The sequence below is a fragment of the Saccostrea cucullata genome, unplaced genomic scaffold (assembly GCF_032062105.1).
Source record: "Saccostrea cucullata isolate Sc308-1 unplaced genomic scaffold, CSIRO_AGI_Scuc_v1 ctg3297, whole genome shotgun sequence".
NCBI classification, from domain to species: domain Eukaryota; kingdom Metazoa; phylum Mollusca; class Bivalvia; order Ostreida; family Ostreidae; genus Saccostrea; species Saccostrea cuccullata.
The window spans coordinates 1-27835 of NW_026935665.1; the positions used below are offsets into that span (position 1 = coordinate 1).

The following is a 27835-nucleotide window of genomic DNA, read 5'->3' on the forward strand; positions in this document are numbered from 1 at the left end:
TTCCTTCGCCCAGTCACGTGACTTTTTTCAAAAAGTAAACTTTGTGACAAAAAATGATTTTAAGTTACATTGATCAATTTCGATTAATGTCACAAATTGAAGAGGACTTTTAAAACAAGCATTCGATGTATTTGTGAAACACTAATACCTTGAATGACAGATTTTAGCGAGGTTTGCAGTTTCTCAAATACATGTCAAACTCCAAGGTCAAAATCATTGTATCCAAAGGAAGTTCTTGTCACCAGGAATACACAGGCGGCGTGACGGATGAAAATAAAATATGTGATGGCGGACAAAACATGTCTAACACCTGTGAAAAATGAGAGCTCTAGTTAGTAACTGTTCAAAAGTTATGGGCAAGGTTTAAAAAAAAATTAAATATTTCAAAAGGTAAAAGCTTTTTTTACCTATTAAAAGGTATTGTCACAATGAATATACTTGTGAAGTATGAAGGAGCTAGATTCAACTATTCAAAATTTATTGTCAATCGTATAGTTTGGAAATTTTATGTTAAAGTATGTCAATTAAAAAAAGGCAAGGTCAAAAGGTAAAACTTTATGGTAACCAAAGAAAGTTCATGTCAAAAGGAAGACACCTGTGAAATAGAAAGTCATTGCCCCTCCCACTCACAAGTGGTGACGGACAGCCGGACCGGGCAAAAGCTATAAACCCCCGAATCTTAGATTACGGGAGAATAAAACATCATAAAAACATGATTTCAAAATTTGTTCGGATTACGGTAAAAATATCCTTTACAAAGAAATATGTTTACAAATGCCAAGTGATATTGTACCTATGGTAAAAGAGCGTCTGTTTCATTAATATTAACAGACTTTCTAGATCGCCTACAGCGATAAAAAATCTCAGCTATTTTGCTGAGTGATTCCTTTCTTAAGACAATATACATCCAGGGATCAATGATAGCATTACACACGGCCAATCGCAGGAGCAATAGTTCTGTTTCATTGTTCTTTTGGTTTCTGATGTTGACAGCATGCAAGAAAATGTCCACCTGAAGCAAAATTCAAAATCAAATCAATTTTTAAAATGCAGAGATTTTTATAATGTGATTACTTCAAAATATTCTATATAAAAATAAAGATTATACGTACAACAAGAGGGGTCCATAGGATGACAAACAACACGGTAACGGATGTTATAAAAATCATTGCATGAAAATCATAGAATCCGGAAACTTCATTGGCATCCATAAGTTTTCCTCTTTGTTCTGGGTCTGTACAAATCCGACAAAGTGTTACAGCATTAATCGCAATGGTTACAATAATTATAACGAAAGCAATTATGGTATACAGGTAGCTCATGACATGGTTTCCTGTAGTATCGCGTACAAAATCGAAATAACACCAAGAACCCGGATAATATATGTTACTTTCCCCAACTCCAATTAAATGTAAGTACGAAATCAGACTAGCAACGATCCATATTCCAAAGAGTATGAATGTATAGCTCCTGCTTGTGAAGATAACCGAATTTCGCAAATGCATGAACCGGTCAACAGACATGGCACAGATAATTAAAGCTGCTGATAAATGAGCGTCGATGAAGACGAAGGATGTGAATTGACAAACCGGCTTCGGGTAGCACCACGTGAAATCTGATGCATACCTTATCATCACAAATGAGTAAACCAGTACTATTCCGAGAAAGTCGGTGATTACTAGCCCAGTAAGAAGTTTAAAAAAAGAAAACCATCGATGATAATGGCGGTTGGTCCAGAGGAGAAGTAATGCGATAACATTACCAGTGACTCCGAAGAAAAATTCCAATGCTGCAGGCTCCCACGCGATCTTGGTATCTTTTCTATTACAAAAAGGGTAGTCATATTTTGTATCAGACTGTCCCATGATTTTGTAGGTAATGTTCTACTTACTTAATGCGTATTTGATGTTTTATATATATACTCATACGAAAGATAACAGCGATCTGATTTTAGATAACCATTATATAATCTTAATCTTCTTCTGAGGTTCATCATAAGAGAGCTTTGAGAAGAAAATACATATTCACTTATGATTGGTTAACTCTCATATCATAAAGATTAATCTACAAACGACTTTAAGTAAAAAAAAAAAAAGAAAACCCAAAGAACTTTCAGTAAAAAACAAATTAGTATAATTTTTAACAAACCCAGATGTTATTATTGATGAAATATATAAAGATAACGAACAGTATTCAAGGTCAAAAGTCCACAAAACAATACTAAATAGGAGCAGAGCAAACACGGACCTCCAAAACATCAGAGATTAGAGCAGGTGCCATGCAGGAGTGAGCATCCCCTGAGGAACGGTCACACCTGTTGTGTGCTCGTTGTCATGATCGGGAAATAACGGGAAAATCCATCGTCAATTCAATGTGTAAATAATGAACTTACAATTAGATTGAAAAACGTCAGTCAGAATTTGACCTAATGATTAATTGTATTTGCTTATAGGGTCATTGTATTGAATATAGAACTTACAAAATGATGACTTTAAACGAGACTGCTGATATTCTTGTTTCATCAACTTGTTTGTCAATAATTTACCTCGTTTTAGAAATTGTTCATATGTAGAGCATGCTCTTGCGTATCGAATCAACTGAGATATATATACTCCGTATGCAGGTGATGAAGGTATATTTCTGCATAAGTAAGGGGAGTTGTCGATAGAAAAGTTAGTCATCACGTTTATCATATAGCTTGGTTGTTAGAAAACCATTAGTGTCTTTTTCAGGTAAAATAACCAAGTATGAAAGAGATGTGTCAGACTCTGTGGTATCTTTTATCTCAAGCTCATTGGGATATATCGTATCGACGTAGGAATGGTAATTATCATTGTTTATTGACAATACGTCGTCGATATATCTAAAAGTCGAGTTAAAATAAAGGTTTATTTTAATAATTAGACAAATGTAGCGAATGGAAATTTTTTTTATTCTTTGAGTTCTTCGAAATTTGCAGAAAAACTCGTAGATGAATAAACACAGTTGTGCATTTTTTCTAGTAGGTGAAAAATATATTATATTTATTACAAATTTATAAGGTAAATACGTCAAATATATGCAATTTTTCTTATCAAACTATCTTGACCATCGACTGATAAAAGGTCTGAAATGTGAAATTTGGAACACTTCTAATTCGTAGTACAGGTATATTACAAAATGCGCTCAATTCCTTTGTTGCTTGAATTAGCCTTTGTTGCCAGCCTCGTGGATGCTGCAACTGAATATCTTCATAATGCGGACTTTGAGAGTACAAGTTTTAGCGGTAACTGGGTTTGCGCGGATTGCACTATGACGTCCTACACAGCAGATGTACATCACGGAAGTAGATCAATCAAGGTCACAAACAGGTAGGACAAGGTGAAATAGAGAGTAAGTGTTATAATGACATTACCTATATATATCTTCGCATTTGAAACTTTTCATTTAGAACAAATTGTCTTAAATTTAACTAAGGGGAAATTTTAGCTTGCATCAAATGAATTAGTTTTCTATGCTCACAAATGGTGTTAAAAGATATTTTAAATAAAAGAGACATGTGTGCAAAGACATAAATTAATAAAAGTGAACACAATGCTTATGTTTAAACAATTTCTGAAAAGAATATAAAATAAGTCCCATAAAAACAGAAATTCTGTGATTGATATAATTATATAGTTTGGAAAAACAAGCTGAAATTTATTGAGTTGATTTTGATTGATTGATTGTACTGTATATTGTTTGACGTCCCTCCAGAGAATTTTCACTCATATGGAGGCGGTGTATAGCTGCATATTTTGTCCTATACTCGGTTCTCAGGGTCATTGAGCAGGAAGGGATCTTTTTCGTGCCAGCACCTAGTGCGACAAAAGACCTCGGTTTATACGGTCTCATCCGAAGGACCGGTCTCCACGTCCCACAGTGGGATTCTAACCCGTGACGTAAGGATCAACTCCTGATATATATTCAAAATGCTGATTTTTAACAAGAACGTTTAAAGCCTTATCACATGAAACTTTCTATCAGTAGCTGCCTTGTTTAACTAGATTTCCTATTATTTTCAGACACCATTACTGGTCAGCACCCCAGGCTAACGTCCACGTTCCTCCGGGGCACAACTATGTCGCTAGGATGTATTTTAAGTTACTAAATATACCAAACAATGTGAAAACTATAGAAGTAGATCTCATGGCTGCTGTTAATACTCATGGTAATATCTTAGAGCATGCATATTTATCATATTAGCTTACTGGGGTAACTTGGTAGTTCTTAGTAAATATGAGTTAAACTTTAATGACTACGCTCTCTAGAAATATTCAATGATAAGAGAGAAAGTTATAAAATATATAAATGAAATTGTCACTGGTAAAGTAAATTAGAATGGAAAAAAGAATCAACATTTGGAATGTTAAAATTTACAAATTTTAAAGATAAACATTTACTTTCAAATATTAATAATATCCAAGACATTGATCAAGAACTAAAACATAAATACAAAGAGAGTAAGTTATTGTTTAACTGACCGGTCAATAGAGGATGCTCACTCCTCAGTGGTAACTAATCCCACCCCTAATGATTTTTTAAAAGTCCGTATTTGCTCTGCACCCGATTTGTATTATAAAATAGACTTTGAATTCAAATATTGTTCTATTTCCTTGTTTCATGCTGTACAGACCACTTTTATTGAAGACGGAAATAACAAATAGTAATCAAGCTTTATTTGATATAGTACAAATTGGTAGCAGCTAAGGCAATCCTCTTAAAACACAAGAGGTGGACTCGTGTAAAATGTAGGGATAAGAATATATACAGGTTGACCGGTCACAATGTACGCTTTAGGCAAACAAAAAATCTGTAGATTGATTGATTGTATACTGTTTAACATCCCTTTCCAGAATATTTCACTGATATGGAGACGTCACCATTGCCGGTGAAGGGCTGCAGATTTAGGCCTATGCTCGGCACTCAGGGCCATTGAGCAGGGAGGGATCTTTATCGTGCCACACCTACTGTGACACGGGGCCTCGGTTTATACGGTCTCATCCGAAGGACCGCCCCATTTAGTCGCCTTTTACGACAAGCAAGGGGGTACTGAGAACCTATTCTAACCCGGATCCCCACGGGGCAAAAATCTGTAGACAATACACTTTTCTTAAAATGGGTTTAGCGGTTTGTTTTTGCTCTGCTCCTGATTTGTTTTGCTTAAAATGGAATTTTGAGCTTGAATATTGTTTGTTAACTCTAGGTTTTTCGTCTTTAATGTCGAAGTTAAGATTTATCATTAAGGTAAAAGGCTTTAAACAAAGAAATTGATTCTACAATGGAGCAGCAAATAGGAAATAAATTATCATTTATACACGCGTCTTAGACATTCCTTTTTACATTGAAATTTAAAAAAAAAATATTTGTGTTTAGAAATAAGTTCATTTTATTTTTTCTGAAGTATTTTCTGCATGATGCAATACTTTAAAATAAAATGCCCAAGATAATCATCAGGAAAAAACGATTTTTTTTATTGAAAAAAAGTACAGGTCACAGATTTGGAGAGATTTTGTCCATTTGGGAGATTGAAACACATAAGGATAATAAGAAAGATCGAGTTCAAACACCTACAAATGCTACAATTATGTGAACAGGACATTAAACATTGACCAATTGAAATTCCAAAAATAGGATAAAGTTTTAAAAGGGTGCAATGAAATGCTTGAAGATTACGAACATAGAACTTGAAGATTTCGAGATTAAACTAAAAAAACCACAAGTATTACAATTATTTGAACATGAAATTAAAACAGTAGGCAGTAAATTCCAGAGGTGGGATCAGATGCCAAGGAGGAGCAAGTATTCCCTATTGACCAGTCACACTCACCGTGAGTTCTGGACGTTGATATGACAGACAGAAATTCTGTAGTCATCTTAAGCATAAACAAGAGGCCCATGGGCCACATCGCTCACCTGAGTAACTTGGGTAATGCAGTTCTTACCAGATTCCCCCTCTTGCTATATCTATCATGTCCCACTACCCCCTTCCCTTTTATGATTTTAAAACTTTAGAATCTAAACTACCCCAGGATGCTTCCACATAAGTTTTAGCTTTCCAGGCCCAGTGGTTCTTGAGAAGAAGATTTTTAAAGATTTGTTTTATATATTTATATGTAAAACTTGGAATTCCCTATTGTGGCCCCGCCCTACCCCAGCGGTCATGATTTTAACAATTTAATATTTACACTACCCAAGGATGCTTCCATATAAGTTTCAGCTTTCCTGGCCCAGTGGTTCTTGTGAAGAAGATATTTAACGATTTGTTCAATCTATTTCTATGTAAGATTTGGATTCCCTATTCTGGAGTCAAAAAGTCTTTGAAAACAGCAAACATTTGTCAAAAAAGACGGAGCGAGGGAGGTCACTGCTTTCCTTCGCCCAGTCACGTGACTTTTTTCAAAAAGTAAACTTTGTGACAAAAAATGATTTTAAGTTACATTGATCAATTTCGATTAATGTCACAAATTGAAGAGGACTTTTAAAACAAGCATTCGATGTATTTGTGAAACACTAATACCTTGAATGACAGATTTTAGCGAGGTTTGCAGTTTCTCAAATACATGTCAAACTCCAAGGTCAAAATCATTGTATCCAAAGGAAGTTCTTGTCACCAGGAATACACAGGCGGCGTGACGGATGAAAATAAAATATGTGATGGCGGACAAAACATGTCTAACACCTGTGAAAAATGAGAGCTCTAGTAGTAACTGTTCAAAAGTTATGGGCAAGGTTTAAAAAAAATTAAATATTTCAAAAGGTAAAAGCTTTTTTTACCTATTAAAAGGTATTGTCACAATGAATATACTTGTGAAGTATGAAGGAGCTAGATTCAACTATTCAAAATTTATTGTCAATCGTATAGTTTGGAAATTTTATGTTAAAGTATGTCAATTAAAAAAAGGCAAGGTCAAAAGGTAAAACTTTATGGTAACCAAAGAAAGTTCATGTCAAAAGGAAGACACCTGTGAAATAGAAAGTCATTGCCCCTCCCACTCACAAGTGGTGACGGACAGCCGGACCGGGCAAAAGCTATAAACCCCCGAATCTTAGATTACGGGAGAATAAAATATCATAAAAACATGATTTCAAAATTTGTTCGGATTACGGTAAAAATATCCTTTACAAAGAAATATGTTTACAAATGCCAAGTGATATTGTACCTATGGTAAAAGAGCGTCTGTTTCATTAATATTAACAGACTTTCTAGATCGCCTACAGCGATAAAAAATCTCAGCTATTTTGCTGAGTGATTCCTTTCTTAAGACAATATACATCCAGGGATCAATGATAGCATTACACACGGCCAATCGCAGGAGCAATAGTTCTGTTTCATTGTTCTTTTGGTTTCTGATGTTGACAGCATGCAAGAAAATGTCCACCTGAAGCAAAATTCAAAATCAAATCAATTTTTAAAATGCAGAGATTTTTATAATGTGATTACTTCAAAATATTCTATATAAAAATAAAGATTATACGTACAACAAGAGGGGTCCATAGGATGACAAACAACACGGTAACGGATGTTATAAAAATCATTGCATGAAAATCATAGAATCCGGAAACTTCATTGGCATCCATAAGTTTTCCTCTTTGTTCTGGGTCTGTACAAATCCGACAAAGTGTTACAGCATTAATCGCAATGGTTACAATAATTATAACGAAAGCAATTATGGTATACAGGTAGCTCATGACATGGTTTCCTGTAGTATCGCGTACAAAATCGAAATAACACCAAGAACCCGGATAATATATGTTACTTTCCCCAACTCCAATTAAATGTAAGTACGAAATCAGACTAGCAACGATCCATATTCCAAAGAGTATAAATGTATAGCTCCTGTTTGTGAAGATAACCGAATTTCGCAAATGCATGAACCGGTCAACAGACATGGCACAGATAATTAAAGCTGCTGATAAATGAGCGTCGATGAAGACGAAGGATGTGAATTGACAAACCGGCTTCGGGTAGCACCACGTGAAATCTGATGCATACCTTATCATCACAAATGAGTAAACCAGTACTATTCCGAGAAAGTCGGTGATTACTAGCCCAGTAAGAAGTTTAAAAAAAGAAAACCATCGATGATAATGGCGGTTGGTCCAGAGGAGAAGTAATGCGATGACATTACCAGTGACTCCGAAGAAAAATTCCAATGCTGCAGGCTCCCACGCGATCTTGGTATCTTTTCTATTACAAAAAGGGTAGTCATATTTTGTATCAGACTGTCCCATGATTTTGTAGGTAATGTTCTACTTACTTAATGCGTATTTGATGTTTTATATATATATACTCATACGAAAGATAACAGCGATCTGATTTTAGATAACCATTATATAATCTTAATCTTCTTCTGAGGTTCATCATAAGAGAGCTTTGAGAAGAAAATACATATTCACTTATGATTGGTCAACTCTCATATCATAAAGATTAATCTACAAATGACTTTAAGTAAAAAAAAAATAAGAAAACCCAAAGAACTTTCAGTAAAAAACAAATTAGTATAATTTTTAACAAACCCAGATGTTATTATTGATGAAATATATAAAGATAACGAACAGTATTCAAGGTCAAAAGTCCACAAAACAATACTAAATAGGAGCAGAGCAAACACGGACCTCCAAAACATCAGAGATTAGAGCAGGTGCCATGCAGGAGTGAGCATCCCCTGAGGAACGGTCACACCTGTTGTGTGCTCGTTGTCATGATCGGGAAATAACGGGAAAATCCATCGTCAATTCAATGTGTAAATAATGAACTTACAATTAGATTGAAAAACGTCAGTCAGAATTTGACCTAATGATTAATTGTATTTGCTTATAGGGTCATTGTATTGAATATAGAACTTACAAAATGATGACTTTAAACGAGACTGCTGATATTCTTGTTTCATCAACTTGTTTGTCAATAATTTACCTCGTTTTAGAAATTGTTCATATGTAGAGCATGCTCTTGCGTATCGAATCAACTGAGATATATATACTCCGTATGCACGTGATGAAGGTATATTTCTGCATAAGTAAGGGGAGTTGACGATAGAAAAGTTAGTCATCACGTTTATCATATAGCTTGGTTTTTAGAAAACCATTAGTGTCTTTTTCAGGTAAAATAACCAAGTATGAAACAGATGTGTCAGTCTCTGTGGTATCTTTTATCTCAAGCTCATTGGGATATATCGTATCGACGTGGAAATGGTAATTGTCATTGTTTATTGACAATACGTCGTCGATATATCTAAAAGTCGAGTTAAAATAAAGGTTTATTTTAATAATTAGAAAATGTAGCGAATGAAATTTTTTTTTATTCTTTGAGTTCTTCGAAATTTGCAGAAAAACTCGTAGATGAATAAACACAGTTGTGCATTTTTTCTAGTAGGTGAAAAATATATTATATTTATTACAAATTTATAAGGTAAATACGTCAAATATATGCAATTTTTCTTATCAAACTATCTTGACCATCGACTGATAAAAGGTCTGAAATGTGAAATTTGGAACACTTCTAATTCGTAGTACAGGTATATTACAAAATGCGCTCAATTCCTCTGTTGCTTGAATTAGCCTTTGTTGCCAGCCTCGTGGATGCTGCAACTGAATATCTTCATAATGCGGACTTTGAGAGTACAAGTTTTAGCGGTAACTGGGTTTGCGCGGATTGCACTATGACGTCCTACACAGCAGATGTACATCACGGAAGTAGATCAATCAAGGTCACAAACAGGTAGGACAAGGTGAAATAGAGAGTAAGTGTTATAATGACATTACCTATATATATCTTCGAATTTGAAACTTTTCATTTAGAACGAATTGTCTTAGATTTAACTAAGGGGAAATTTTAGCTTGCATCAAATGAATTAGTTTTCTATGCTTGGTGTTAAATAGTAAGAGACGCAAAGACATAAATTAATAAAAGTGAAAAATGCTTATGTTTAGACAATTTCGACATAAGTCCCAAGATTCTGTGATTGATATAATTATATAGTTTGGAAAAACAAGCTGAAATTTATTGAGTTGATTTTGATTGATTGATTGTACTGTATATTGTTTGACGTCCCTCCAGAGAATTTTCACTCATATGGAGGCGCCTCCACTTGCCGGTGTAGAGCTGCAAATTTTGTCCTATACTCGGTTCTCAGGGTCATTGAGCAGGAAGGGATCTTTTTCGTGCCAGCACCTAGTGCGACAAAAGACCTCGGTTTATACGGTCTCATCCGAAGGACCGGTCTCCACGTCCCACAGTGGGATTCGAACCCGTGACGTAAGGATCAACTCCTGATATATATTCAAAATGCTGATTTTTAACAAGAACGTTTAAAGCCTTATCACATGAAACTTTCTATCAGTAGCTGCCTTGTTTAACTAGATTTCCTATTATTTTCAGACACCATTACTGGTCAGCACCCCAGGCTAACGTCCACGTTCCTCCGGGGCACAACTATGTCGCTAGGATGTATTTTAAGTTACTAAATATACCAAACAATGTGAAAACTATAGAAGTAGATCTCATGGCTGCTGTTAATACTCATGGTAATATCTTAGAGCATGCACATTTATCATATTAGCTTACTGGGGTAACTTGGTAGTTCTTAGTAAATATGAGTTAAACTTTAATGACTACGCTCTCTAGAAATATTCATTGATAAGAGAGAAAGTTATAAAATATATAAATGAAATTGTCACTGGTAAAGTAAATTAGAATGGAAAAAAGAATCAACATTTGGAATGTTAGAATTTACAAATTTTAAAGATAAACATTTACTTTCAAATATTAATAATATCCAAGACATTGATCAAGAACTAAAACATAAATACAAAGAGAGTAAGTTATTATTTACAAACTGACCGGTCAATAGAGGATGCTCACTTCTCAGTGGTAACTAATCCCACCCCTAATGATTTTTTAAAAGTCCGTATTTGCTCTGCACCCGATTTGTATTATAAAATAGACTTTGAATTCAAATATTGTTCTATTTCCTTGTTTCATGCTGTACAGACCACTTTTATTGAAGACGGAAATAACAAATAGTAATCAAGCTTTATTTGATATAGTACAAATTGGTAGCAGCTAAGGCAATCCTCTTAAAACACAAGAGGTGGACTCGTGTAAAATGTAGGGATAAGAATATATACAGGTTGACCGGTCACAATGTACGCTTTAGGCAAACAAAAAATCTGTAGATTGATTGATTGTATACTGTTTAACATCCCTTTCCAGAATATTTCACTGATATGGAGACGTCACCATTGCCGGTGAAGGGCTGCAGATTTAGGCCTATGCTCGGCACTCAGGGCCATTGAGCAGGGAGGGATCTTTATCGTGCCACACCTACTGTGACACGGGGCCTCGGTTTATACGGTCTCATCCGAAGGACCGCCCCATTTAGTCGCCTTTTACGACAAGCAAGGGGGTACTGAGAACCTATTCTAACCCGGATCCCCACGGGGCAAAAATCTGTAGACAATACACTTTTCTTAAAATGGGTTTAGCGGTTTGTTTTTGCTCTGCTCCTGATTTGTTTTGCTTAAAATGGAATTTTGAGCTTGAATATTGTTTGTTAACTCTAGGTTTTTCGTCTTTAATGTCGAAGTTAAGATTTATCATTAAGGTAAAAGGCTTTAAACAAAGAAATTGATTCTACAATGGAGCAGCAAATAGGAAATAAATTATCATTTATACACGCGTCTTAGACATTCCTTTTTACATTGAAATTTAAAAAAAAAATATTTGTGTTTAGAAATAAGTTCATTTTATTTTTTCTGAAGTATTTTCTGCATGATGCAATACTTTAAAATAAAATGCCCAAGATAATCATCAGGAAAAAACAAAAAAAAAAATTTATTGAAAAAAAGTACAGGTCACAGATTTGGAGAGATTTTGTCCATTTGGGAGATTGAAACACATAAGGATAATAAGAAAGATCGAGTTCAAACACCTACAAATACTACAATTATGTGAACAGGACATTAAACATTGACCAATTGAAATTCCAAAGATAGGATAAAGTTTTAAAAGGGTGCAATGAAATGCTTGAAGATTACGAACATAGAACTTGAAGATTTCGAGATTAGACTAAAAGAAGCACAAGTATTACAATTATTTGAACATGAAATTAAAACAGTAGGCAGTAAATTCCAGAGGTGGGATCAGATGCCAAGGAGGAGCAAGTATTCCCTATTGACCAGTCACACTCACCGTGAGTTCTGGACGTTGATATGACAGACAGAAATTCTGTAGTCATCTTAAGCATAAACAAGAGGCCCATGGGCCACATCGCTCACCTGAGTAACTTGGGTAATGCAGTTCTTACCAGATTCCCCCTCTTGCTATATCTATCATGTCCCACTACCCCCTTCCCTTTTATGATTTTAAAACTTTAGAATCTAAACTACCCCAGGATGCTTCCACATAAGTTTTAGCTTTCCAGGCCCAGTGGTTCTTGAGAAGAAGATTTTTAAAAATTTGTTTTATATATTTATAATTTAATTTTATTTGTATTCTCGCCTCTCATTGGTTGATTACCAAAAAGGAACGCATAACATTTTGTATAATCTGGTTTGGTATGGGGACACACCCCCTTGACGACCAGCTTAATCATCATATCCATGCAATCCCCTCATTTCCAGTCCTCGGAATCCATGGAAAATTCCAGATTTAATAAATGTACCTTAAACTTTAATCAATTACTCGTTCTTACCTCATGTAAACAAACATCATGGCTGCTAGATCTATGAATCAGTCATTACCTCCCCTCGCTTCAAATCACTTCCGTTACTACGGTTGTATTATTGCGCGGTAAATTTGAACTTATAAAAAGCAACACAATTTTACATCAAAAGTTGTTTAATTATTTTAAAATTAAATTATAAGGAATGACTTTAATTCTTGGCCATATTATCGAGTATAATCTGGTTTGGGTCAGTTTACGCTTTTTTATAATCCGCTTCGCGGATTATAAAGCGTAAACTGACCCAAACCAGATTATACTCGATAATATGGCCAAGAATTAAAGTCATTCCTTAAATATGTAAAACTTGGAATTCCCTATTGTGGCCCCGCCCTACCCCAGCGGTCATGATTTTAACAATTTAATATTTGCACTACCCAAGGATGCTTCCATATAAGTTTCAGCTTTCCTGGCCCAGTGGTTCTTGTGAAGAAGATATTTAACGATTTGTTCAATCTATTTCTATGTAAAATTTGGATTCCCTATTGTGGCCCCGCCCCCGGGGGTCATGATTTTAGCAGTTTAATATCTACACTACCCAAGGATGCTTCCCTATTAGTTTCAGCTTTCCTGGCCCAGTGGTTCTTGAGAAGAAGATTTTTTAGTGATCCCTCCTATTTTTGTCTTTTCTTGATTATCTCCCCTTGTAAGGGGACTTAGCCCTTCTTTTTAACAATTTAAACTCCCCTTTACCCAAGGATGTTTTGTACCAAGTTTAGTTAAAATCGGCCCATTGGTTCTTGAGAAGAAGTCGAAAATGTGAAAAGTTTACAGACGGACGGATGGACAGACAGACGGACGGACGACGGACAAAATGTGATCAGAAAAGCTCACTTGAGCCTTCGGCTCAGGTGAGCTAAAAAATGTATGAGACTAGTGTGTCAAAAACGACTCAATGATAGATCATAGATTATTTGGCTTGCAAGGCCATTTCAACAACCAAATTATATCTATAGATTTTGTACCGGTACATCCCAATTTGTTTAATACGGTTTATTCACAAAAATAAATATAGTTTAGTTATTGTTTTATTTTGTTAATTTAAAGGCAGAGTTCACAGAATAAAGACTGCTGTGCTTCCCCATCAAGAACTAAGGTTCGGCTGGACAGAAATTAGCGGCGATTTCTTTGTACCAGCAGGTAAAAATTAATTATGAAATCAATAACAAACTGGTTAAGGTAAGTCACTCCTCAAATTTGTTATATCAAGGAATTTTTGGGAAGTATATTTTGGATAAGTACTCATATAGTATCACTCAAAATCGCAGAGAAAATAGGGGGTCAGTGTGCATCTTACTGATCTATGGTTCAATTAAGTTGACCTTTTTGCACTTAAATTTTAACTCTTTGATTTATTACTTTATCTCTAATTTTAATATATCAGATGTAACTACGTTAATAAATTTAATCTTATTTTACATAAAATAGTTTAAATAATATTTATCATTGAACAAATCTTGCAAATTAATGCGCGTTTATTATTGTGACCTTTTTGCACTAAAAAATAACATATTTGGGGTATTAAAAAACTAAATAGGCTATCAAATATTTTCTTATATCAAGCTTTTTAGGAGTTAAGTGCTGATCAGTCACAAGTATCAAGTAGTTTAAAATAATGAAAGAAAAAGTTGGGGTCAGTGATGTTAATTTTGAAATATTGGTCAAAATATGTGATTTTCAGGCAAAAAATGGTGTAAATTTTATTTTGACTTCTTTAATATATCTTCATTTCTTGGCAAAGTTTGTTGAGGGAAGGTGTAAAACTTGTTCTAAAAATATAAATTAAGACCTATATTAAATATTCCTGCAAAATCACAACGGAAAATATTCTCCGAGTAAAGGTATGTGAGACTAAAGTTTCAAGACATTAAATTTAATAAATGTGCAGATTTGCTGAAATTTCTGCTGAATATCCTTCCACCACAAGAAATAGTCCCTCATAAATCTTGCTTCTTTGTAGATTTTTAAGCAGTTTTTTCCATGAATGTTAAAAAATTTACATTGTTGAATATAAATATTTTATAAAAATTGAATTTTAATAAATATTTTTTAAGTAAGAGGTTCTGCGTGAACTTTTCTAAAAAGCTGACGAGTGACTTACCTTAAATGGGACTTGTTACACGAGACGGTGGCTATCCAAATATTATTGTCCCCCGCTTTCGCGAAAGCGAGGGGACATTAAATCTCATTCATCTGTCTGTCTGTCCGTCAGCCTGTCCGTCAAAAAAACTTTAACCTTGCCCATAACTTTTGATTTAGTGGAGCTATGACTTTCATATTTCACATGTGTATTCCTTGTGACAAGACCTTTCTTTGGGTACCACCAAATTTGACCTTTTGACCTTGAACTTGGAGTTTGACCCACTTTTACACAAAAATTCCAAACTTTTACTTTGGCCTTAACTTTTGAAGTACTAGGACTTTCAAATTTCACATATGCATTGTTTGTGGCAAAACCTTTCATTGGATAACAACAACCTTGACCTTTTGACCTTGATTTTGGAGATTTACGTACTTATGAAAAAACTTTAACCTTGACCATAACTTTTGAACGGTGAGGACGAAGGCTTTTGTACTTCACATTTGTAATTCTTGTGAGAAGACCTTTCATTGGATACCAGTAACTTTTGCCCTTTGACCTTGACCTTGGAGTTTTAATTACATTTTAAAAACTTTAACCTTGGTTACAACTTTTAAACAGTAGATACTAGGACTTTTATATTTCACATATGTATTCCTTGTGGCAAGGCATTTCATTGGATACCAACAACCTTGACCTTTTGACCTTGACCTTGGAGATTTATGTACTTATGAAAAAACTTTAACCTTGACCATAACTTTTGAACGGTGAGGACTAGGGCTTTTGTACTTCACATATGTGATCCTTTTGAGAAGACCTTTCATTGGATACCAATAACTTTTACCCTTTGACCTTGACCTTGGAGTTTTAACTACTTTTTAAAAATACTTTAACTTTGGTCACAACTTTTGAACGGTAGATACTAGGACTTTTATATTTTACATATGTATTCTTTGTGGCAAGTCCTTTCATTGGATATCAGCAACTTTGAATTTTTGACTTTGACCTTAATGTAACCAAGCGGAGATGAAGAACGCAGGTTCAGTAATAAATTTATTTGGAATGAAAAAGCAATGGCAGATCTACAAATACAAAAACATATATACAATATCATAATACACATAGACACTGAGACAAAATACTTTTATTTCCTATTCACTTCAAAAATAAGAAAATTTAAGTTTACTAAGCCCAAAAACGTCAATTTCATAGTTTAAAATACCTTTCTCTCAAAATATGAAAAATACTTGAGATTATAAATTGGACTTAATAAAAAAAATACAAAAATTTGATAGACTAAGAAAATTACCTTTCAAGTGGTGACAACGGGCAGCTGGTAATATGTAGGTTAAATTTCCCGCACTGACAGGGATGGGCCCATGCCTCAGTATATATAGCAGAAAAACCGGTTAAACAAGGGGGTACAAATTTACTGGCCAATGAGATTTTGTGAGTAGAATTCATGAATGGAGACTACTACCAGATATGGCATAAAGTAAATTATGGCTCAGTAAGTTATTCAATAAAGATAAAAAATATGACTCCGCACATTAAAGATTTATGTACTTATAAAAAAACTTTAACCTTGACCATAAATTTTGAACAGTAGGGGCTAGGGCTTTCATACTTCACATATGTAATCCTTGTGAGAAAATCTTTCATTGGATATCAACAACTTTGACCGTTTGATCTTGGCCTTGGAGTTGACCTACTTTTAAAAATCTTTTTACTTTGGTCATAACCTTTTAACGGTAAGGATTAGGGTTTTCATCCTTCAAAAAAAATCAACTTCAGTGTTACTTTCTAAATAAATGACATATGATAGGATGTTCGTATTACACACAATATGTCATAAAAATAACATCTCACCCACAAAGACACCGAAAGCGGGGGACCACAATTCTTTGAATTTGCTTGTTTGTATTGCCGACTACGCATGGAACTGATTTTTGCTTCATTTCAAGTAATTTTATATAAAATAAGTAAGTGAAAAAAATATGTAAACTAATATGCAGCTTAAAAAAATATTAAAATAGGTCAATATTAAAACAAACACAAAAATTATATTTCATAAATTTAATATAATTTTTAGACTTTTCAATAGGTTCAACCAGTGTGAAGTTATTCCTACAAGTAACCGAGCCTTCTGTGGACTACTTACTGGATGACTGCAGTTTACAACAGCTTCCTCATAATCAACACTGGCATACTGATGCTGTCAGTAGAATAAGTAACATCAGGAAGGCGTCAGTGTCGCTCAGGTATCGGCATCAATTAAATGTTTGATAACGGCGATTGATGGCCACATTCGATTCCAGAATTTTTAACTTAGACAATAGAATAGATTCCAAAATTTTTAACTTAGACGATAAAATTCCAAATATATTTATAGAATGGCGCACGGAACACACGCTGATGGTATATCAATACAGGTAGTAATATTGTCTGAAAGAAGATAATCTTTTTGATATCTGTTTTTAAATTAAAATTCGATGCACCATTTCTGTTTCTTTACTGATTGCCTGTCCACAAAAAAGACCAAAAAAGCTGAGCATTTAATGCACTGGAACAAAAGACTTTTAGTCCTTTGCAAACTTAATTTTTTAAAAAAAAAAAAGATTAGTTAAAGCTGCAAAAAAATTTCTTCAAAGAACTGTTTTCATGCTCGGGACACGTTTTACAGCTTGTTCAGCAGAGACACGCCTTTCCGTTTGGTACAGCAGTAAAAGCATCTTTACTGGTTGATGACGCACACCATGCCTATCAGGACTTTATATATAACAATTTTAACTGGGCTGTCCTGGAAAACGCTCTGAAGTGGAGACTCCTTGAATGGACAGAGGTTAGATTTATAGCTGGACAAAATATCAAAAAGAATTCAGAGCACAAAAATAGGAAACATTATTTATTTATAATTTTTACTTACAGGGACACCCAAAATTTGATACAGCAGTGAGAGCGATAGCGACACTACGATCGCATGGGTAAACAGTTTCTTCTTTCTATTTAAATTCTTGTTCTCAGTTCTTGGAAGGAAACCGTCATTAATCTTTTAAATAATACTCACATGGTAGGAGTACACGCCATGTGTTACCGGTCTGCAGGGGATGCTAACTCTTCCATGGGATCTTATCCCATTTTTCTTAGATCCTTATTTGTTTTCCTCGTAATTTGCGTCGCTTGAATAGAATTTTAAGATTGAATAATGATTGTAATCTCCACATATTTCATGTAAATGTTTCTAGATTGCATGTCAGGGGACATAACGTATTTTGGGCGGTAGATGGACATTCACCAAAGTGGTTAGCAGGAAAGTCCCATACGGAATTTATCAATGAAATGAAAAGGCACATCAATGACGTTGTATCGAACACCAACGGGACGTAAGTTGGGACTTTCTGTTACAACTAGAAGCAAAAAAACACATCATATAGCTCGTTAAAACGCTGATTCATTTTCAGTGCAAAAAAAAATACAAAGGTTAGCTAAAATCTCAAATTTCATACGAAATTTTTTATCCAAAACATGCAAGTATTTACTATTTAATTAGATAATTATAATTATACAAAAGAATCAGAAAAAGCTAAATAAACAGTTTTTAAATTTTCAAATGATGTAGGCTCCTTTTTATAGGTGCTTTTATTTTCTCAGAAAGAGGAGGTTATATTGTTTTGATTCCAATTTTGCCTTTAGATTGATAAAATTTAATCCATTTTTTTTCTTACATAGTTTAGATCACTGGGATGTTTATAACGAAGCATTACACGGACGTTACTTTGAGGAACACACTGGCGACCCTGATATCATCCAAAAAATGTTCAGTTGGCTTCATGTCGCTCAGCCACAAACAAAGCTATTCCTTAATGACTACAATATTGTGAATTCAAATCTTTTTACCACGGTTAGTGTAAAACGAACTCCATAGACAGGATTCAGAAATAATTGTAAGCAACCGAGTTAAAAAGTGTTAGATAAAGTGTTTAATTATTTCGATTTCCTTTCGGACTTAAAGGATAACAGTATTGATAACACTTACTTATTTGTTCCTTTAGGCTCTGAAAAACCAGGGACTACAGCTAATCAAAGACAGAGTTCCATTGCATGGGATTGGTATTCAGAGTCACATTAAGAACTCTCAGATAAATCTTGATGTACTTAAGGTACCTTAAATTCACAAAATGTTCAGTAGTAATTAAATTGTTTCTTTACAAATATCTAAGTACGTTAACTTGACGTTTTTAAATATTGTATAATCAGTTTCTCAGTATTTTGAAATCAAAAAAGAGGATAACAAAAATAAATGTCTGGTGAGTATTGGTATGCTTTTATGTCACATGCGATGACTATTAACTTACCGCACTCATATCTGAAGCCAAGCATATACTGTATAAACACACTAGAAAATCATTAAGTACCCATGGCTGCATCGTCGCAAACCACGGCCAAAATGTCCGCTCTTCTCCCATCTGGCCGTGGTTGAACGAGGAGAGAATTCTTCGTAACTCATTAAAATATTGACCAATGCGAGTAAAGCATAGTCGGATGATGAACTTTATCGCGACCTTTCAATGTCCAATCGTAGTATAGGAAATATTTCTTGTATACTGTTGACGTCAGTTGTTGATTTCGATTACGATGGAAACAAAACTTGACACTGACTGAATATTACGTCACAATAGAGAGGCGTAAATATTCAAGATTACGACACTTTTTGTGATCAAGCAGCCACGGGTAGGAGAGAGCTATATGCGGACTCCGGACCGTGGCTTGAGACGATGCCATGGCTGATCCTTTCTAATATTCTTTAAAAATTCACCAATGCCATGGTATACACGATAATTTTGTCTTTATAGTGTATAATGAATAATAAGATATTTTGTCTTTGTTATACAGAAAGGACAAAGAGGGTTTTTGTGTTTTGTAGTACAGACTGGATAAGGTAGCAGAAGCTGGACTGAAGATCTGGATAACAGAGCTAACGATTCTAGAATCCGACAGTACCAAAAAGGCAGCGGCTTTGGAGGAGCTTCTAACTCTGTATTTTAGTCACCCTGCGGTAGAGGGCGTTCTGTTGTGGGGGTTCTGGGACGGAGCAATATATGATCCCAATGTGTCACTGTTTACAGGATCTTCTATAGCAGTGAGTATCCAATGTGTCACTGTTTACGGGATCTTCCATAGCAGTGAGTATCCAATGTGTCACTGTTTACGGGATCTTCCATAGCAGTGAGTATCCAATGTGTCACTGTTTACGGGATCTTCCATAGCAGTGAGTATCCAATGTGTCACTGTTTACGGGATCTTCCATAGCAGTGAGTATCCAATGTGTCACTGTTTACGGGGTCTTCCATAGCAGTGAGTATCCAATGTGTCACTGTTTACGGGGTCTTCCATAGCAGTGAGTATCCAATGTGTCACTGTTTTCGGGGTCTTCCATAGCAGTGAGTATCCAATGTGTCACTGTTTACGGGATCTTCCATAGCAGTGAGTATCTATTGTGTCACTATTTACGGGGTCTTCTATAGCAGTGAGTATCCAATGTGTCACTGTTTACGGGATCTTCTGTAGCAGTGAGTACCAATGTGTCACTGTTTACGGGATCTTCTATAGCAGTGATTATTTCATCATGAATCAACTTTGGATGGTAATTTGTGACTGATTATCGGTTAACTATCAAGAAAATGCCCAACTGTTTAAAGTATCCTCTATCCTCTATTAAGTAAGTTTAACAATACATTACAGCATTAACAGTTAATATTTTCAGGAACTTTCGTATTATTTTGGAAATTCTGGTGCGGCTGTAAACATCCTTATAACCAGAATGCTACAAAACTAATGCTACAAAACTACAAAGGTTCATTCTCTATAAGGCCATTTTCCGGCCTACGATAAAATCACTTTAAAATGTGATTTTATATAACTATAATCATTCCAGTTCATGATTTTGATGTTTGTTTTTCAACATCAAACATCTAAGTCACGTGATTTAGAGATAAAAAATGGCTGTAAGTAAAAAAAAATTGAGGGTAGGTCTATTTAAATCAAGTTTCTATGCATGTTTCTGAATGTAAATTATCAAAAATTGTTTCTTTGTGTCGGAAATACATAAGACTTAAGTAATAAATTCGAGGATTTTTGAAATTTAAGGTTCAAGATATTTTTTATGACAAGAATTCCGATGCATCCACATTTTGCATATTTTGAACGCAAATCTTTACGAAATTCACACGGTATGGTGCTGAAAAAAGTTTGATTGGCAATTTATTGAAAAGTTTTAAATCATATATAATTATATTGTAATTGTATATCATATCTATAGATGTGGTACTTATCTTACGCATAAAATAATCATGTTAGAAATGAGGTTTCTAAACTCATAAGTTTCTATTGAACTCTAAAAGTTACGTATCAAATGTTGAATGTACTTAATGGATTTTGATTGTGGTTAAATAAAAAATTAAGAAAAGAAATTCAACAATTGCAAAAAATAAAGAATTAATAGCTTAATAATATCAATGCAAGTACATGTTGACTATCCATATACGTATAAATAGTCAATACACATAACTCAGAGCGGTTGCATTAAAATATCCATCTCTAAGTAAAATGAAATAGCGTCGTAAAATAGCTTTGCTTTTATTTTATTACTCTTGTTGCACGATACATACAATTAAAAATGCCATCTAAACTTTATGTATTTACATGTATAAAAGTTGACCCCCTCCCCCCCCCCCCGTGTCTAACAGCACAACATAAAATGGAGTAGAATTTTAACAGTTCCTTCAAATATGCATATCAGATTCTAAAGTTTCCGTATATTAGTATACGGACTTAGGAGTTCTACAATATCCCAGATACAAAATGAACCCTAAGGGTTTGATGGGCCTTTCCAATCTTGAAACCTGTAGGTTAAATTCAGTCTCTTTCCCAGTGCAGCGTCAAAAACTTGTTTAACACGGATAGTGACAGTTCCCTGCCTAGGTCTTTAGCATTTAAGGTAAATGTCATGGGTCTCTTGGATATTATCTTTTTTTATATATAAAAAAGGTCCCGTCCTGCGTTGGGCGTTGGTTAGTAATGCAACTATGCATAAACACTTGACCTTAAGTGGATGATCTCTTTATCTGGTTGAAAAGTCCTTAAATGGGGTAAAGCAACATTCAATTATCAATCACATATTGCATTTAGGAATCTCTCTCCTCTTTACCAGTTTATTTTTCTAAGACAGGACTACTGTTCTCGTAACTTATATCGATGCTATCAAAGGAGTGTGATGAAAAGACAGTCCTCTCAATATTAAGACCTAGTTTACAAAATATGGATCACGTGATACTCGTACGGAAGTGTCCATATAAAAATTATGTGTGTACCCATAGGAAAAAAAGTCTATAACACATATAATAAATGCATGTTAGCGCTTCAACCAAGATTGCTTTTATCATTCCTAGAACATATACAGTACTCATAAGGAAATACAAAGAATACATGCAGTACTCATAACGGAATTCAAAGAAGTAGCATATATAGATATACTAAACTATAATTATAAATATAAAAGATAACTCATATGAATTCACTATAACCTATAAAAAGTTTTTATTTCTTAATTTTTATCAGACATTTCAAAGAAACGTCTCCACTTGTAATTTCATGACATCCAGTCTTCTCAGTCCTTTGATTTTTAGATTTTTAAGTAAAAAGTTAACATTTTTTAAAGTAAATATGCATGACTGATATTAATCTTAGTAAATCAATAGAAAATTGTACTCTAACCAAAAGTTCATAAAAAGAAATAATCTACATAGGCTGATATCATTCCTTGTGAGTACTTAGCTTTTTCTGCAAATATCATAAAAATGAAGTGAAAAGTTTTTATTTAGATGTCATAACCACCTTTAACCAAATTCATAATTTGGTAGTCACTTTTTATGTCTATAAGAAGTTTACATGCAAATTTTGGTGTTGGTTAAAGGTGGTTATGTCATGTGTGGGTGTTATCTAACACAGCCACCCTCTTGAGTTTTCCCATTACTCTAATGCTAATTCGGACCGATAGTATCTTACTTTGGGACCCTATATCATTAAAAATACTATTGTATCATTAACCAACCAATATTTATCATTGAATTGGAACATAAGCCTAGTGATTCGTGCAAAGTTTAAGGAAAAAATGCAATCTGAAAATTTGAAGTCATTGTAGGCCGCAAAACGGCCTTATAGAGAATGATCCTTTGTAAAGTATAATTGTGTTGTGCCAGTTTGTCACGATTATTCGATTTCAAAAGTCTGTACTTATAGTGCTACAATTTTTGCCTACGTACATGTGTATTGTTCTGATAATGGCCAATCCAACGAACCATGTAATCTTTTCAGTATTTCACCATCAGAATCAGAAAACTATATTCACATAAGTTCTTTAGAGCGTTTGATCGAACATTAATCTATACTTACACTTTTCGGGAATGAATAAATACAATGACATATTTTTTACAGGGAAAAACAAATTGTTTTACAGGCAAATGCTGCTGGACAAAAATATTTAGATTTAGTGAAGAAAGCATGGTGGACAGATTACACCGATACAATGACTTCCGGTCAAGTGTTACATACCAGTGTATTTAAAGGAGACTACCAACTGCTGGTTAAGCATAATGGAAATACAATTCACCGGGAAAACCTGGTGATAGATTCTGCAGGGAAGGATATCACAGTCCATGTAACGGGTAAAATAAATAGATAAAAATAAAATGTAGCATATACATCGTTCCTTAATGAGATGCTGGACATAGATAATTATCTTTGATTTCCTTTCAGACGACCATCACGTCATACAGATTGCATTCGGCTAAAGAACAGATCAAAGAAAAATTTTAATTATTTCTTTATTTTTGTGTAAATCAGCATTGGGCTATTAAACAATATGTAGTAGGCAGCATGGTCTATTTAATTATATATATTTGTATTCTGTTGGCTTTTATTGAAGTTCAAAATTGGATATTAAGCCATGCCCAGAAAAGACAAACGAAACTAACTGAACCTTTCTTTATCTGATAAAAGGTTGAAGTAAAAATATAGTACACTAGTCATTCTTAGATTATCAGAAAATGCACTCACTTCCTCTGTGGTTAGGTCTTTCTTTTGTCGCCTCTCTCGTTGAGGCTGCAACTGAATATCTTCACAATGCCGACTTTGAGAATACAAGTTTTAATGGGAGTTGGGTTTGTGAGGATTGTATCATGACGTCATACTCAGCAGACGTTTACCATGGGAGTAAATCCATCAAAGTTATAAACAGGTGAGTTAAATGGAAGGTTTAACTGATCTGGCAGTATCAATGGATATTTTCTATGAAGGAATATATAAATCAAGTAAGCTTTCTTCGTCTTTAACTTCGTATATATGAAATTAATGAACAGTAAACAAGCTCAGAATACCACTGAAATAATATAAATTCGGAGCAGACCCCGGATCTCTAAACAAATGTTTGATATTTTATCCTCATTAATTTGTCAATAACATGTTAATTTTTGATATTGATCGTAGGTGCTCTTGGACATCAAATTATCTGGGAGACAAATCTCTAAAAAAAAAAAAATGAAATAACAAACACTGATCAAGCTCAAAAGCCATTGGGACAATACAAATGTCATTGTATTCACCAACGAATTCGCAACACTTTTCAACGAGAGGGTTATAATTCGATGGGACCTTCTAAATGGTGCATATATATTTTTTGAATACGGGTGGCTGCTGGCAAACTGAATTATTTTCCTATTCAACCTCCTTCCAATAAGATTTATTTTTCTAAATTACTATTAACAGCCTACCTTTTATATGATAAAGTAAGGTAAAATAAACCTAGCCCAAGGCTTTACATGTATATGTTAAACCAAGGTAAAATAAAACTTAATTTTACCAAATGTCCTTTCTACCAGACATGACAATTCTCGCGTGATCATTGGTAATACACTGAAATGAAATACGGAGAGAAAAGTTTTAAAGTTCAAAAGTCCTTTAAAGCAATGTAAATCGGTACCAGAGCTAAAACACCTCTAAACACATCTGGGGATGGATCAGGTGCTATGGAGGAGTAAGCATTTCCTATCGACCTTAGGGCCCATTTGTTCAAGTATTATTTTTGCCCACTTTAAGACATGTTTCATACAAAAGTGAATACTGCTACTATTTTTTATTATAAGAAAGGTTATATTTCAAAGGTCAAGGTTATCTAGTCTTGAATGAAGTGTTTTCGTCAGTGATTCCTAATTAGTTCTCCTCTTGATGAGAAGAATGATAAACTTTCGGTTCTGGATTTATTTTCATTTTTTCATTAAAGATATTGTATTTTAAATCTGAGGATTTCATATTTTTCCCCGTAAAATATACCTAGTTTTTTGTAGATTCAATTGAATCCGTTTTTAGAATTATTATGGATAAATTTTATTTACTTATTTAAATTCAGATAAGATTTTGGGATACTCCATTGAACGCCTTTCCAGCAATGTTATGGATATTTTCTATAAAGCGATATTACTTTCAGACAATATAACTGGTCGTCACCCCAGGACAACGTACACGTCCCTCCCGGACACAACTATGTCGCTAGGATGTATTTCAAACTGCTTGATATGCCACACAATGTGACTACTGTAGAGGTTGATCTAATGGCTGCAGTCAACACTCATGGTAAGTTCTAATGGAACATACGGTGTATAGTAAAATACCATGGTGTATATACGGTATCGGTAACATCCTATTGTTAATACATGCGGGTATCTGCTTAAGTAACTTGGCAACATGTTATGTAATCTGAGTAAGAACACAGTGTATGGTATGTACTTTGGGGTCCATATCTTCTTTACTGTTTTTATTTTTAACGTCAAAGCAAAAAAAAGCCAAATAGTTTAGTCTTTACCTCACATTCTTCCCTTATGCAATTTAATCTGGTTTAACAGATATTTACAATTAGTTATCAGCCTTATCTTTTCAATGTTTCAAGGGAAAATTCACGGAATAAATGTCGCTGTACTTCCTTATCAAGAACTGAGATATGGCTGGACAGAAATAAGCGGCGATTTCTTTGTACCTGCAGGTAAAAATTAATGAGAAAATCAAAGCAAGATGACAGGATTGAAGATTATCGAAAGAGAAGTTGTTTTTAGATGCTTCTCATTATACTTCTCTGAAAGAGAAATATTTTTTAACATTATGACCTAAATTTTCCTACAAACAAATAAAGTAACAATACTCTTTACATAAGGATATATGATAAAAATTAAATAATGTTACTAAATAAATAATGTTACTAAATAGATTTTTAAAAAAATACGAATGTAAAAAGGCTACTGACGAATATGTCGATATTGTAGGAATGTCAACAATGGGGTTGAAAAAAGAGTTTTGTAAATTCCATAGTCGGGGTGATGTCCTTGTTAACGATTCAACCCTATTTTTAAGTCGTATTTGGCTGAAGTCTTTCATGCTAATTGTTAGACTTTATTTTATATAAAATATGACTACGAGTTGTTCTGTTTATCTACTTAATACATAAGGCTTATAACCGATGTGTCCTGTCAACAGGGATGCTTACTCCTCTTGGGCACCTGGTTCCATCACCTGAATTTCCTTGTCCTATCCCCTGTTTAAAGATTTGTATTGTTTTTATAGATCAATCACTGTTCAATACCTTATTTTCTTCATTGGAGTTTGAACAATAAAGTTGTTAGTAATGCTACTTCTATTTTCTCTGTCAATATTTAAACTTTTACCTATTTTTAATTTGATATTACAAAAATGTGAATGATAAAAACTCTCACTAGTCCTAGTTTATTCATATTGTTTTTATTCTCCTACTATAAAAAGTATATGAAATCAATGTTCAAATTAAAATCCTGAAATATGTTGTCTTGTGGGATTTTTTTTTTCCATTATTACTTTTCACTGCATAACATTCAAAATTTAATTATAAGCATTTATAAATGAGCTTTGTCAAAGGTTATATTTTCATGTTGATGTATATATATATATATATATATATATATATATATATATATATATATAACACACATAAATTTCTGAGAAAAAATCGAAAAAACTATTACAGTATGTAAAAAATAAACTTAGTAAAATTCCCTCTGCATTATCGTAGATTTAACCTTTTTAGATATAAAAGTACTAGTACTAGATTTTGAAATTGTTCTTGAAAAGCATTGATATTGATATTTATTTATTATTTTATCGTGTCTATTTAAAACCTGCTTTATAAGATATTGTGCTATTTTGTCAATTAAAACCATCAGTAATCATTATATTTAAGACATTATGCCAAGAATTTCGTTTTGTTGATTACATATTTAACAATTACTAACTTTGAGGGTAACTTAAAAATGTTTGAACATTTCGATATAAAATATCAGCCTATCAAAATTATCCATGAAAAAATAACTTAATCCCTACTACTGTGTACTAGTACTTCCCCAGCATTTATATAAGGTCAGTACTTTCTTTTATGCATTACTCTGCAACCGTTACTTTATTCAATTGGCCCTTTCAATAGGTACAACCAGTGTGAAGTTATTCCTTCAAGTAACCGAGCCTTCTGTTGACTACTTACTGGATGACTGCAGTTTACAACAGCTTCCTCATATTCAACACTGGCATTCTGATGCTGTCAGTAGAATAAGTAACATCAGGAAGACGTCTGTGTCGCTCAGGTATCAATAAAATAGTAAAAAAGAATGGAATTGATAACCATTTTAAAAAGGTAATGACTAGAAGATATGGCGTAAAAGAAGTCGAACATGAGTTATCGTTCATATAATGAGTTATCGTTCATAAGATGCGTAATACGTCATCACTAGAGACCTATTCACTCGTACATGGAATATTCCACATGCATTAAAATAAACAGAAATAAAATAAAAATTCTTTAATAATATATAATACATATTCGGTTGGTAATTTATTTCTTATTTCATCTGTAATTTACAATGGGGTTATTATATATAAATCC

At 33.8% G+C, this 27835-nt stretch overlaps 5 protein-coding genes across 5 annotated transcripts; 3 read left to right on the forward strand and 2 right to left on the reverse strand.

The window, feature by feature from the left end:
* Positions 1 to 36: 36 nt before the first annotated feature.
* Positions 37 to 1880, reverse strand: LOC134243534 (prostaglandin E2 receptor EP4 subtype-like). Its single transcript, XM_062725791.1, has 3 exons — positions 1113 to 1880; positions 794 to 1012; positions 37 to 310 (listed from the first exon to the last, which is right to left on the reverse strand). The coding sequence occupies exons 1-2, from the start codon at positions 1863 to 1865 to the stop codon at positions 794 to 796; spliced, it is 972 nt and encodes a 323-aa protein (XP_062581775.1). The 5' UTR covers positions 1866 to 1880; the 3' UTR covers positions 37 to 310.
* A 1227-nt stretch (positions 1881 to 3107) lies between these two features.
* LOC134243540 (uncharacterized) lies at positions 3108 to 4224 on the forward strand. The gene is made up of 2 exons (XM_062725796.1): positions 3108 to 3350; positions 4044 to 4224. Exons 1-2 carry the CDS (start codon positions 3160 to 3162, stop codon positions 4222 to 4224), a joined length of 372 nt encoding a protein of 123 aa, XP_062581780.1. The 5' UTR covers positions 3108 to 3159.
* A 2202-nt stretch (positions 4225 to 6426) lies between these two features.
* LOC134243535 (prostaglandin E2 receptor EP4 subtype-like) lies at positions 6427 to 8267 on the reverse strand. The gene is made up of 3 exons (XM_062725792.1): positions 7501 to 8267; positions 7182 to 7400; positions 6427 to 6700 (listed from the first exon to the last, which is right to left on the reverse strand). Exons 1-2 carry the CDS (start codon positions 8251 to 8253, stop codon positions 7182 to 7184), a joined length of 972 nt encoding a protein of 323 aa, XP_062581776.1. The 5' UTR covers positions 8254 to 8267; the 3' UTR covers positions 6427 to 6700.
* A 1308-nt stretch (positions 8268 to 9575) lies between these two features.
* Positions 9576 to 23701, forward strand: LOC134243536 (uncharacterized). Its single transcript, XM_062725793.1, has 13 exons — positions 9576 to 9739; positions 10400 to 10545; positions 13791 to 13883; positions 16928 to 17084; positions 17216 to 17255; positions 17507 to 17665; positions 17752 to 17807; positions 18069 to 18206; positions 18553 to 18724; positions 18876 to 18983; positions 19748 to 19963; positions 23339 to 23546; positions 23638 to 23701. Exons 1-13 carry the CDS (start codon positions 9681 to 9683, stop codon positions 23670 to 23672), a joined length of 1587 nt encoding a protein of 528 aa, XP_062581777.1. The 5' UTR covers positions 9576 to 9680; the 3' UTR covers positions 23673 to 23701.
* Positions 23702 to 23833: 132 nt separating this feature from the next.
* LOC134243541 (uncharacterized) lies at positions 23834 to 27546 on the forward strand. Its single transcript, XM_062725798.1, has 4 exons — positions 23834 to 24118; positions 25364 to 25509; positions 25823 to 25915; positions 27380 to 27546. Exons 1-4 carry the CDS (start codon positions 23928 to 23930, stop codon positions 27544 to 27546), a joined length of 597 nt encoding a protein of 198 aa, XP_062581782.1. The 5' UTR covers positions 23834 to 23927.
* Positions 27547 to 27835: the final 289 nt, after the last annotated feature.